The sequence below is a fragment of the Puntigrus tetrazona genome, chromosome 22 (genome assembly GCF_018831695.1).
Source record: "Puntigrus tetrazona isolate hp1 chromosome 22, ASM1883169v1, whole genome shotgun sequence".
Classification (NCBI taxonomy): domain Eukaryota; kingdom Metazoa; phylum Chordata; class Actinopteri; order Cypriniformes; family Cyprinidae; genus Puntigrus; species Puntigrus tetrazona.
The window spans coordinates 604,129-616,628 of NC_056720.1; the positions used below are offsets into that span (position 1 = coordinate 604,129).

At 44.4% G+C, this 12,500-nt stretch overlaps 4 protein-coding genes across 5 annotated transcripts in view; 1 reads left to right on the top strand and 3 right to left on the bottom strand.

The window, feature by feature from the left end:
- LOC122327960 (olfactory receptor class A-like protein 4) overlaps nucleotides 1-1,381 on the top strand; it is a 3,067-nt gene extending 1,686 nt beyond the window's left edge. The window contains exon 2 of the mRNA XM_043223673.1: nucleotides 138-1,381. Within this exon, the coding sequence (XP_043079608.1) occupies nucleotides 138-1,088 (951 nt within the window). The 3' untranslated portion in view covers nucleotides 1,089-1,381. The remainder of the gene's footprint in view (nucleotides 1-137) is intronic.
- Nucleotides 1,382-1,575: 194 nt separating this feature from the next.
- LOC122328027 (olfactory receptor class A-like protein 4) lies at nucleotides 1,576-4,263 on the bottom strand. Its single transcript, XM_043223750.1, has 4 exons — nucleotides 3,842-4,263; nucleotides 2,409-2,672; nucleotides 2,086-2,340; nucleotides 1,576-1,944 (listed from the first exon to the last, which is right to left on the bottom strand). Exons 1-4 carry the CDS (start codon nucleotides 4,097-4,099, stop codon nucleotides 1,714-1,716), a joined length of 1,008 nt encoding a protein of 335 aa, XP_043079685.1. The 5' UTR covers nucleotides 4,100-4,263; the 3' UTR covers nucleotides 1,576-1,713.
- A 2,319-nt stretch (nucleotides 4,264-6,582) lies between these two features.
- Nucleotides 6,583-9,826, bottom strand: LOC122327963 (olfactory receptor class A-like protein 4). The gene is made up of 4 exons (XM_043223683.1): nucleotides 9,355-9,826; nucleotides 7,608-7,871; nucleotides 6,992-7,246; nucleotides 6,583-6,823 (listed from the first exon to the last, which is right to left on the bottom strand). Exons 1-4 carry the CDS (start codon nucleotides 9,631-9,633, stop codon nucleotides 6,596-6,598), a joined length of 1,026 nt encoding a protein of 341 aa, XP_043079618.1. The 5' UTR covers nucleotides 9,634-9,826; the 3' UTR covers nucleotides 6,583-6,595.
- Nucleotides 9,827-10,189: 363 nt separating this feature from the next.
- LOC122327955 (cyclin-L2-like) overlaps nucleotides 10,190-12,500 on the bottom strand; it is a 4,372-nt gene continuing 2,061 nt past the window's right edge. For both annotated transcript variants that reach the window (XM_043223667.1, XM_043223668.1), the window contains exons 5-10: nucleotides 12,418-12,482; nucleotides 12,243-12,342; nucleotides 11,916-12,159; nucleotides 11,245-11,335; nucleotides 10,829-10,897; nucleotides 10,190-10,749 (exon numbers count right to left, since the gene is read on the bottom strand). In XM_043223667.1, the coding sequence (XP_043079602.1) occupies nucleotides 10,638-10,749; nucleotides 10,829-10,897; nucleotides 11,245-11,335; nucleotides 11,916-12,159; nucleotides 12,243-12,342; nucleotides 12,418-12,482 (681 nt within the window). In that variant the 3' untranslated portion in view covers nucleotides 10,190-10,637. The remainder of the gene's footprint in view (nucleotides 10,750-10,828; nucleotides 10,898-11,244; nucleotides 11,336-11,915; nucleotides 12,160-12,242; nucleotides 12,343-12,417; nucleotides 12,483-12,500) is intronic.

Genomic DNA, 12,500 nt, shown 5'->3' on the forward strand with positions numbered 1-12,500 from the left:
TGTGTGTGTGTGTGTGTGTGTGTGTGTGTGTGTGTCTGTGTGTGTGTGTGTCTGTGTGTGTGTGTGTGTGTGTGTGTGTGTGTGTGTGTGTCTCTGTGTGTGTGTCTGTGTGTGTGTGTGTGTGTGTGTGTGTGCAGGTGTTCCAGTGCTCTAAAGAGAACTCCTTGCGGCACCTGCCCCCGTCCGACACCATCCTGGTGAACCTGTGCATGGCGAACCTGCTGACGTCTCTCTTCCGGACCGTGCCCATCTTCGTGTCAGATCTGGGTCTGGAGGTGTCTCTGTCGCCCGGCTGGTGCCGTGTCTTCATGCTGCTGTGGGTGTGGTGGCGTGCGGTGGGCTGCTGGGTCACGCTGGCCCTCAGCGCCTTCCACTGCGTCACCCTGCGGCGGCAGCACGTCAGCATGGGTGCTCTGGGCCAGCAGCGCGAGCGCCGGCGCGTCTGGGGCGTCCTGGCCGTGGTCTGGGGCGTCAACCTGCTGTTCTCGCTGCCGGCGCTGGTCTTCACGACGCACGTGCGAGGAAACGCCACGGTGGAGCTGATGGTGATCAGCTGCACCACTCGCCCGCTGCTGGGCTGCGTCTGGGAGTTTCCCACCGAGCAGCAGGGCTACGCCTTCGCCTCCACCTCGCTGGCGCTCAACGAGGTCATGCCGCTCGTCCTGATGGTCGCGACCAATTTGGCGACGCTGCACTCGCTGGCCAAACACATCCGGGCGGTCACGGCGGGCGGCGGCGGCGCGGCGGAGCTGGACCGGCACGTGTCCAGCGAGAGGAAGGCGGGTCACGTGATCGCGGCCCTGGTCGCGCTGTTCGTGGGCTGCTGGGTGCTGCAGGTCGCCGCGGTCACGTACTACAACCACAACGGCGGGAAGCACGCGGAGGGACTGCTGACCGTCGCGCATTTCTCCGCGTCGCTCTTCGTGGGCTTCAGTCCGCTGGTGGTGGCGCTCGGACACGGGAAGCTGCGCCGGAAAATTAGCGCCATGATGCAGCGGTGGACGCAGTTGAGCAAACGGCCGCGAGCGGACGACGACGCGCTGAAAGACGCGACTGTCGCGAAAACCGCACAGAGCGGGAAAACGTGACGTACGAAGATCAGATCACGTGTGACTTCTCAGGACTCAGAGATGAATGTTTATTTGAAGTACTGTCACTTTTGGTCAACTGTAGAACTCTTTTTTTGCCACTGAATAAAAAAAATGTCATTTTTTATCTCACAATTCTGATCTTTCTTTTGACTGAATTGGGAGATATAAACTCCATAACAATATCGAGTGGCACTGTTTTCAACATTGATAATAATCAGAAATGTTTGTTGTATATTATTCTGATTTCTGAAGAGCATGTGACGCTGAAGACTGGAGGAATGATGCTGAAATCACAGAAATAATTTTTTTTTAAACATTATTACTACTTAAGAAATGTATTTTCTCTGCTTTAATCGTTTGTATAAATAAATGATAGTTTTATATGATCCACGGTGAATGTGCATTTATTTAAATCTCCAGTCAATTATAAAACACATTATAGGCCAAGGAAAAAAAGTCTGAACAAACGACATTCATTCAGGAGTTTAATCAGTCTAAAAGATACAGATACAGACATGATGTAGTCCGAGACTGTTCTTCAGTCACACAGAATTCAGATTCGACTGGCGATGAATTCAGATTCGACAGCGGAAACCATTTCAGTCTCTGATATATCAGTCGTCTATGTGAACAGAGAGATGATTCGTGACAGGACTGACTTTATAAACGCCCGCAGCTTCCTGTGGCCCACGGCGAGGACGACGGGCGAGAACGCGATGAAGCTCATGTTGGCGAAGCGGGCGACGATGAGCAGGAACTCCGTGGAAGATCCCCGGTTATAGTTGAAGTAGTTGACCGAGATCACGTTGGTTCCCCAAGACGAGATGAAGAGGATGTTCAGAGTCAAAATGACCTGCAAGACAAAGACAAGTTCTGTTAGTAGAGTTTAACCTGCAGAACACAGCCGGGGCTTTTTTGACCCGGAAGACATTTTCTCCATGATCTAAAACACGAAGGGCTGTGAAATCTATGCTTAGGTGAATATTTGACTCGCTTTAGCGGCGCGGCGCTCGGCGGGGATCCGGGTGATGACCGGGGCGTCCTGGCCCTTGCTGCCGGCCGTGCGCGAGTGACCGTGAGCGTACAGCGTCAGCAGCGAGCCCAGGTTCGTGATGTTCATCAGACAGATGGGAATGGATTCGTGGATCACCATGGAGGAGGTGGCGAAGGCCAGGCCGCTGTAGGGCGACGGAAAGTCCCAAATACAGCCCATCAGCGGCCGGGTGGTGCTGCTGACCAGCATCAGCGTCTGCAGGAGAGGTCAGAGGTCAAGTGAGGTCACGCACCAGCTCGGTACACAGCAAGAGTCGGACTGACCTCGGTGGAGTTCTCGTCTCCGTTCTTGGAGAAGATGAACGCTGGGATGGCGTAGATGAAGTTGAGGCTCCAGACGAGGGCGAAGCCGAGGATGAGGGTGAGTGGGGGCCCCCGGGGGCCGTGCAGGGCGATGACGGGCGGAGCCACCGGCCGCAGCGTCTGGAAGTGAAACGCGCTGAGAAAGAACGTCGACCAAACGTTCGCAGAGCGCAGCCAAACCCAGATTCCCATCATGAGGTGACACATATTTCTATTGAGGAAAATCTGCCGGGAAACACACTAGTTAGTGTTTGACAGACGGCAGGAAATACAGACACATCCAAAGACTTTGCGAATAAAGCGCCATTTGCATCTGACAAGTCAAAAAGAAATTAAATATCACTGAGAAAAGCAGAAGAAGTCACTGAATATAATCATTTTCATATATGATCAATTAATGCAGTCACTGCTTGGAAACACAGTCGATTAAAATAATAATAGAGAAATATTTATGGTTGAATTTATTCAGCAAGTGTACTTCAATCATAGTTTACATGCATTTTTTCTTTATTGGATAAAAAGTCATCCTACTTAATTGTGCGTATGCATTTTTATGTGCTTTTTTGGAATTTTTGCACACTTCCATCCAGCTTTTATTTCCAGCGATATTCCAAAATGCACATAAAATAAAATAATTAAAATAAATGGAATTATAGCTGTGTTTCAGCATTTCAGACCCAACTAGCTTCAGTCTGTCAAGTGTTCAGATTGTAATATTTCTATCTGATAAACTACTCTGGATTTAAAGTCAAACTGGCTTTTAGTTGGTTTTGAATGTTCTGAACAATCAGTAGCTCAGTAAATTACTTAGTCAATCTCTGAAGAATGAGTCAACAGAACCATTATTTTTTAGAGGTGGTCCTCAAGATGAGAGGTGATGGGGTTCTTCTACTGTTTAAACCTTCACAAAACTGGACCAAAAAGACTCCAGGTTGGGTTTACACTATAGAGACTGGACCCTGATCACATCAAACCACAAGAACCATCGACACCATGCACCAACCACAAACAAGTATGTTTTAGCATCAAACCCAATCTAAGTGTTTAAAATGGTGAAGCCGGTTTCTATTCAATGACACTTGTTTTGAAGTCAAACTGGTTTTCAGTTAGTTTTGAATGTTCTGAACAATTAATAACTTTAGCAATAAATCAATCCCAACTTTAGCTACAAATCCCAGCTAGAACCCAATTGATCTCTGAAGAATGAATCCATAGAGCCATCAAACGGTCAAACGTGAGCTGATGTTACCCTCAGCAGCTCAAACCTTCACGAAACTGGACCAAAAAGACACCAGTTTGGGTTTACTCTCATTTCAGTGGATTGGCTGTCGAGCCCATTCACTAATAACTATTAATCCAAACAAACGTCCATCCACGCGGTCATAGCATCGTACCTCCACTCCGAGATCGGACACCATCACGAGCGTGTTTCGAACCAAGGACACCATCAGGTTGGAGAAAGCCATGTTGACCAGAATCACGTCAGAGCTTCGGACGACGCCGGCCTCGCGCAGAAGGCTTTCTCCGACCACGCAGATGACCGTGGTGTTCCCCACGTTCCCCAGCAGAACCAGAATGATGTAGAGAGCGAAGTAAAACGGAGACGAAGAGATCTGCTGACTGATGCTCGAGGGCTTTCTTTGAGGGGACATGCTTCTTCAAATCCTTCAAACGTCTGCAGACTTCAATCATGAATAGAGCTTCTCTCAGAAGGTCTCAGAGATGTTGTCCTTTCTCCATCCCAGCACCTCCCTCTCCGCCCACCGCCCGCGAGCCTCTTTTATGGGCCGTGGTTACCAGACAAATATCAAGCCAATGGTCCTGCTGTCACAGGAGAAGACGCCGTGAATGGCAGCTGAGATTCCACCAGAGATATCAATGTTTTGGGATACACGAGCTGAACTTGCATCTTTGCACTCGAGGGAGTAAATATCCCCACCTGGTTAATTAAACTTGTGCTAGTTAGCAGTCTAATTCATTAGTAAGCCCACCACAATCCCACAGAGTGTGGGTCCAAAAACTCCTGGAGTCATGGTTTTAACAACAATGTGCATGGTCTGGATTGGTCTTTAGTTCTTTGTATTTTTGATTAGACACGTACAACTACTGATTCTGGTCCAGTGTGTAAGTACATCCTCTAAACTATACTCTATTTAGATGCAGAGTAGTTTCCACCAACCTGATGACCTGGTTAATATCTGTTTGTGTGACAGTGACGGAGATGACCTCTGACCTCTGAAAGAAAGACATCACATTAAACACTGCTTCAATCATTTATCATTAGATTGTAAGAGTTTTGAGTATGACCTTTTTTATTAATTCAAACCATTCAAATCAGTTTATCTGAACAACTGGCCAGGGTTTTGCCAACGAATCATAGTTTAAACATGGAAGTTTTGGAATTCACCAAAAAAAACATGGTCTAATTTTATAAAATGGGCTATATAATACTATAATAAAATCATGGCTAAATTGGATTTTTGGAAAATGGGGAGATTTTATATAAACCAATTTTTGGTTCCCAGAACATTACTTTGGATGTATGTTGGTTTTTTGTTAGCCAGGAAAGTTTTCCTAACGTTCCCAGAACATTAGTTTTTGCTTCTCAAAATGCACATTTTTAGTTTGCAGAAAGTTATTTCAGAACGGTGATCTAATGATAGGTCTCCACAAAAAACGTGCAAAGGTCTGCTGTTTAATCTGGCAAAAAAAGCAAATAGACGGGTGTGTTTCAAACACTTTCTGAGTGAAAAAATATTCTTCTATATATGTAAAGTGTAGATGTTGTATATTGTGATATTGCGTTCTAATGTGAGAGATAGCAAATATAAACCGTCGGATTCAGAGTGATGAGGTAAACACGACAAATAGCGTGACATTTTGACTGAAATTATGGACCGAAAAACTTAAATTTTTTAAATTTTGACTGAAAATTTAGTAAGGCTTAAAACAGAATATCTTCCCTGCAAGTCTTAATGTATGCTGGGGGGCACTTCATTTAGACATTTAAATATGAACTCAAACTCAACAGGAGATCTGAATGGGATTTTCACTCTTCCTCTCAGTTAAATGAATCCTGGTGTGTGTGTGTGTGTGTGTGTGTGTGTGTGTGTGTGTGTGTGTGTGTGTGTGTGTGTGTGTGATGTTTAATGGTCACTAGGTGGCGCTAGAAACACATCAGACCCTCACAGCTGTGAGCAGAAATAAACACACACACACACCTGATGCAGAACACAACGAACAAGAACTGAACTTCTTACGTGTTTCATTTAGTATAGCGCTGTTTAGCATCATTTTTAAGACTTGCTAATATTTACGTCTGTACAGTAAAACAATGTAAGAGTAAAGAAACAGAGTTTTACCTTGTGTTGAAGACGTTCTCCTGACGTGACACATCTGCATCGCTCCCATTATAACCCATGAAGCGGCCCACACTGAACACCCTTCACTGATTAGAACAGAAGCCATCCAGTGCATGCCTGCATTCGTCCGAAGACAACGGCCCTACAGACGGCAAGTAAGAATAAACACATTACTACTTTTTTCAGTCTCTACTGCAGTAATAATTTGAGAGAAACATGAGAGAGCGCAAACCTTCAGTTCAGGACAGATAAAACGATTCTTCAGGTTTTATTATCACTGATGCTGATTCCCGTTGATGGAGATATGATCTGATAGGTGTTCTTTACTTCTACTTCCTTTCATTTTATGAATCCTGTTTGGTCTGAAAGACGCCTGATAAACATCTGGAGAGCGTCTGCTTTAAGACGTCTTTCACATGAGTTTTACATATATTCCATAAACCATAAACATCTTAGAGACGTCTAATGGACATCTGATAGGAGACGTCCAGCAGACGTGAACAAAAAATGTCCAAATACAATGTCAAATAGACGTCTCTGTGATGAACACGTTACAAGTTACAAATCATACACCCCTTAAAGACACCTATTTTTCATCTGACTGGAAACATCCTATAGATGTCTTAGAGATGTCTCCATGAGGGACTGCTTTTTGAAAGGCACCCAATCCTCTTGAGTAAATACATACTGCTTTATTAAAAATAAATAAAGTGACAGACAGAAACACACTTTCTTGATGCGTCTGATATCCTCAGCTCCGTACAGAGCGAGAGTAAGAGGTCACAGTCAGAGGATTCTCGACAGGATGGACGTCATGAACGCCCGGAGCTTCCTGTGGCCCACGGCGAGGACGACGGGCGACAGCGCGATGAAGGTGATGTTGGCGATGCGAGCGACGATCAGCACGAACTCCGTGGACGAGCTGGAGGATCCGCGGTTGTAGTTGAAGTAGTTGATGGAGATGACGCTGGCGCCCCAGGACGAGATGAAGAGGACGTTCAGAGCCAGAATCACCTGAGAAGACACACACAGAGCTGTTCTGACCTCACACCGATTCCCGCTTCTGTCGCTCGCTGGAGAAGCCGGACATGAAGAGACCTGCTCTCATAAAATTAGTGACCTAGACTATGTAACTAACTAGAGTTTGATCATGTAATCTGTTTTCAGATAGGAGTTGCTCACTTTAGCGGCCCGTCTCTCGGCGGGGATCCGGGTGATGACCGGCGCGTCCGGGCTCTTGTTGGCGGCTCTTCTCGTCTGTCCGTGAGCGTACAGCGTCAGCAGCGAGCCCAGGTTGGTGGCACTCATCAGGATGATGGGGAAGAGTTCGTGGATGACCATGGAGGTGGTGGCGAAGGCCAGGCCGCTGTAGACCGTCGGGAAGCTCCAGATGCAGCCGAGCAGCGGCCGAGTGGTGCTGCTGACCAGCATCAGAGACTAGACCACAAGAAAACAATTCAAAACCAAAGCCATACGTTTAACTAAGTAATGTTCCATATTTGAAGTTGACATCACAAAAATTGGGGTTCTTGTGAGACTTTACTAATATACTTTTCTGTCATAAATCAATAATTACTGGCCACAATATCATTTCTATTTTAAAACAGCTACCAAATATGGGACCTTAACTATCAGTCTATGTGTATGTTTTTATATCTTGATTTATTCCCCTAAAAGGCGACTGTTCCCCTAACACACAAACATTTAGAGACATTTAAATCATAGAATTTCAATGTAAACCTAATAATCTAATGTTAAACACTGGGACTCTGGTAGACCAAGGAAGAGTCGGACTGACCTCAGTGGAGTTCTCGTCTCCGTTCTTGGAGAAGATGAAGGCTGGGATGGAGTAGATCAGATTGAGGCTCCAGATGAGGCAAAGCCCAAAGACGAGGGACCTGGGGGGTCCGGGGTGGCCGTGGACGTTCGTGACGGGAGGAGCGACCCGCCGCAGCGTCTGGAAGTGAAATGCGCTGAGAAAGAACGTCGACCAAACGTTTGCAGAGCGCAGCCAAACCCAGATTCCCATCATTAAGCGACAACAGTTTCTATTGAGGAACACCTGTGAGGAAAGAACCGCGGCGATGATTTATGGCATATAGACACCATTTCTCCATCCAAGTTTAGGCAACTGAAAACTCTGGACTACTGTTATTTCTTGCACATATGGATCTTCAAGCACCATCTGACCTGTTGCTAATTTCTCAAAACCGTAGCCTAAGCATCTGCTACTTTCCAGTTCAAGAGTTTATATGGCTCACCTGCAAAACTCATGGTGTAATCTCCCTTCATACCTTCATCGGTCTTCTACAGTTCTTACATTAGGATTTTGGGTGTTTTTTGAGGAAACATTGAAACAATAATTTCAATGGTTGACATGTTCTTTGATGCCAGTAATGCTCAACCTTTTGTTTTTATCTGTAGTATATAAGCAAGCATGTATTATGTAGATAATTCTTCCATTTCCATCAGCAACTCACCGCTTATTCATTGGAGATCAAGGTTGACTTTTGTATTCAGAAACAGAATAAATACTGATACTGAGCCATTGTTTCAACGCGTTTTCAACATTGGACGATTAGTTTGCGATGTTCATTCACATTGTTTTATTTTACTATTTAAATATTGCATATTGCGTTACATGTTACACCCATAATACTTACAGTTTCAATCAAAAGTTTACATCCCCCTAAGCAATATGTTATTTTCTTAAAATTAGAGGGATCATACAAAATACATGCTATTGTTTATTTAGTTCTGACTCAAATAATATATTTTACATAAAAGGTGGTTACATGTAGTGCACAAGAGAAAACAATAGTTTAAATTTATAAAAAATGACAAGTTTACATCCCTTTGATTCTTAAAGTAATAAAATTTACTTTTTATTTTATTATTCTGTAATAAAATGTACATCCCTTTGGTTCTCTGAATGAGCCACAGCTGTGTGTTTTGTTCAGTGATAGTTGTTGAGCTTCTTGTTTGTCCTGAACAGTTAAACTGCTGCTGTTCTTAAGTAAAATCATTCAGCTTCCACAAATTCTTTGGTTTTCCAGCATTTTTGTCTATTTAAACCTTGAAACTGTATGATTTTGAGACTTATCCTGTCACACTGAGGACAGCTGAGGGACTCATTTCCAGATTTTTCAGAAGAGTCACACACTCTCTGATGCTCCAGATAGAAAAAACACGCATTAATAGCCGGGGGCTGAAAACTTTTGAACTTTCTTATTTTGCCAAAATATCAAAATTTTTCATTTAGTACTGCCCTTCAGAGGCTACAGGACATACTTACACATGAGTTACATTTAACTTGCTCTTAAAACATTTCAGTGTCCACAAATCAACACTGATATTGGGCCAATGGTTCAACCCCCAGCTTTTCAAAACTGGAGAATTAAATTTCAACATTGATTTCTATGTATTTTGTAAACCGTTTTACACCAATTTAACAAAGCAGCATTTTTGTCTTGATCATCGGAAGAAACGCCACATCAACTTTCGGTCGGGTCCAATCATCCGTCACACCAGTCATTCCTCCGTACCTCCATTCCCATGTCGGTGATCACCAGAAGAGAGTTTCTGGTCAGCGACACCATCAGGTTGGAGAAAGCCATGTTGACCAGAATCACGTCTGAGCTTCGTACGGCTCCCGTTTCACGTAGAAGGCTGTCCCCGACCACCGCGATAACTGTGGTGTTCCCCACGTTCCCAAGCAGAACCAGAATGAGGTATACGACAATGTAGAGCACAGAAGACGTGGTCTTTCCTTTAGTGGCCATGAGGCTCCTGATCACTGGACAGTCAAGTGTACTTCTCAGCATTTATGAGCTTCTCTCAGTGACGTGTCAGTGACCTCATACCCTCATCACCATCGTTACCACATATATATCAACCCAAGACTGCGTTAGCTCCATCCCGGTCCTGCCGGTGAAGGAGAAGATACCACAAGGAGCCGGAAAGATTCCACCAGAGATACACATGCATTAGGATCCTCCAGGGACTGAACGCTCCCTACAGGCTAATTAAACCCTCACTAGTTAGCAGCCTGATTCATTAGTGAGCCCACTACGATCCCACGGGGCTTAATATCACGGGTCCAAACAAACTTCTTAGATGCTAGAATACAATAGTCATGAATAGAGTCATGCAGACGTAGGTATTATAATACTCCCATTTTATTTAAACTCTTCCCAGGAGACTCTAGTTTTTTGTGTTAAAAAAACAAAAGAGCTGCACGACTCTTTAGTCTCAAATAGAGATCCCGATTCTCCCACGATTCTGATTCTTAACGAAAGAGTGCATAATGAAATATTATTTGCTGCAATCTACGAAAAGTGTTTAATTCATTTGAACAAATGATTAAATATTTTACTATAATTTTGCTTCACTTGTTTTATTAGTGGATGATTCAGCATTTTTAAACAAATCTCTTGAATCAATGATTCAATGACAAACACGTTTTTTAACAGTCACTTGTCTCCACCTACTGGCGAAACGTTATTTGAAGCTCCAGTTACCTTTAAAAGGAGATTTTGATCATTACCAGAGACATCAGTGTTTAAATCTGAACTCTGAACTTTCTTTCTAGTATTTCTGTACGAATGATGGTAAGATAGAAATAATACCGTGACGTTGAAAGTCCTTTTTTTTATCTAAACACTGTAACATTAAATGTTTGTTGCGTGAGTGTTTAAAATGCAATCTTTTAACAAATAATCGCGCGGCTCTAATACACAATACAAGATATTTTTCCGAGGCAGTTTCAGAAGTTTTACAGACGCTGTCTGATTGGTCAGTTTTGGGCCCTTCCCCCGACCCTATGACATCATCTCCTGTGAGAAGAATATGGCTTTTTCCGCGCTCGTTCCCGTTCCCTCTGCCGGTGTCTGTGGGACTTTGTGGTTCCAGGAGATGGAGAAGAAACGCTGCGACTGCGCCTGAAACACAGACGGGTGGAACACAGGAATCAGTGAGGACTCACTGATTCAGGTGAGCGTGAGACAGGTGAAGGGTTACCTGCGGCGGGGGGGCGACGGGACACTGCGAGCGTTCTGCCTTTCATCGCTGCGACTCAGACGCTTCCTCCTGAGAGAGAAACACGTCAAACACCAACTGCATGATGTCCTTTATAAATAACAAGTGTGTGACCCTGGAGCACAAAACCAGTCATACAGGTCCGCTTTTCTAAATGCCTGGTTTGGTAGGATCAGACAATATTTGTCTGAGATACGAATATTTAAAACATCTGGAAACTGAGGATGTAAAACTAAATCTAAATATTCATCTTTAAAATGAAGTTTTGATATATTTATGGTAGGAAGGTTATTAAACATGATCTTTACTTAATATCCTCATGATTTTTGTAAAAAGCAAATCTAGCTGCGCTGCTGAGGACTGCTTCTGTCTCAACCCCGAAACGAACCGAGACTCACCCGTCTCTGCTTGTGATCTTTCGACAGATGTTCTTGAGGGCGAGGCGTGACAGCGGAGATTCGTGATTCTTCTGGTTTTCTACAGGAGACGCTATGGGGGGGGGGGTGTATGAAATAGAATTTGAATCAATTAATACATCAGTGACTGATAGTTAGGAATTGAGCTGAATAGAGTTACTAACATCTTGAAGTGAATCGTATTTGTTTCAGAACCAAAGTATTTCGCAACAATGACATGTGTTTTTTAATAGTGAAGCAGCATGGAATCAATGTGCATCGCATGAAACGCTGCGTAGAGAAACATGTTTTGGTGAATATCTATATAGTTAGGATTTCAAGCCTAGCCTAGCTGGCGCCATTAGCTATGTTTTTGCTGCGCATTTTATAGTTAATTTATTTAACAGTCCCTTAATTAGCAAAACAGTTTTTAGGCTCGCTTGAGGTGGTTCGGAAAAAGTGCTCATGCGAGTAAAAGCAGATGTGATATCATCAAGTCCGATGAGAAGGGATAATCCGACTACTTTTCTTAATGATATTTAGTACCGGGTTGTCAGGAAGTGATGAGTCTGTTCTCTTTGACTCGTCGGATGGAAACCAGTAGACAGATGGAGTCCAGTTTTGTGCACAAGTTAAACTCGCAACTTCTACCCAGCTGTCGTATATCAACCCACCAGCTTTAGACGCAGGAGAGAAACCAGCTGTCGGGGTTTCAGTCGTAGACGCTAGTCCCGCTGGTTTGGTCGCGTTATACTGAGCGTCCAACACTGAACGCATTTCCTCCACCTGCTGCTGCAGAGCGGCCAGCGACTCGCACTGCAGTGAGTACAGCCTCAGAATACAACTACTGATCTCAATCAGGTCCTGTTCTGATGCCCCAAACAACAAGAACCAGGGCGGCTGGTCAGGCAGAGGGATCTGACCACAGAGAGACAGTGAGAAGGTCAGGTTTAATGAATGAAACACTGTTAATGTGTGTGTGTGTGTGTGTGTGTGTGTACCTGTAGAACCCGTGCAGACAGAAAGATACACGCACAAGCAATAGTTTCAGCCCTGAACCTCAAAAACACATCCGTCCTCAAACTGTCGTTCATGTAGTTCCTTCAGACACAGACAGACGGTTACGATTAACGCAACTGAGTCAATGTTTGGGAGAAATCGAGTCGAGGATCTCACCAGGCCATCTGAACCAGTCCGGTGTTCTTCTCACACTCCAGAACCTGGAGATACATCACGATCACCTGCACAGGTAACACGCT

Excerpts from the sequence above, each read along its gene's own strand:
- LOC122328027 (XM_043223750.1), bottom strand. The coding sequence starts at position 4,099 with ATGTCCCCTCAAAGAAAGCCCTCGAGCATCAGTCAGCAGATCTCTTCG. Across the intron at positions 2,673-3,841 it reads TGTCCGATCTCGGAGTGGAG|ATTTTCCTCAATAGAAATAT; the intron begins GTACGATGCTAT and ends GTTTCCCGGCAG. Across the intron at positions 1,945-2,085 it reads CCGAGCGCCGCGCCGCTAAA|GTCATTTTGACTCTGAACAT; the intron begins GCGAGTCAAATA and ends TTTGTCTTGCAG.
- LOC122327963 (XM_043223683.1), bottom strand. The coding sequence starts at position 9,633 with ATGCTGAGAAGTACACTTGACTGTCCAGTGATCAGGAGCCTCATGGCC. Across the intron at positions 7,247-7,607 it reads GAGACGAGAACTCCACTGAG|TCTCTGATGCTGGTCAGCAG; the intron begins GTCAGTCCGACT and ends CTTGTGGTCTAG. Across the intron at positions 6,824-6,991 it reads CCGAGAGACGGGCCGCTAAA|GTGATTCTGGCTCTGAACGT; the intron begins GTGAGCAACTCC and ends GTGTCTTCTCAG.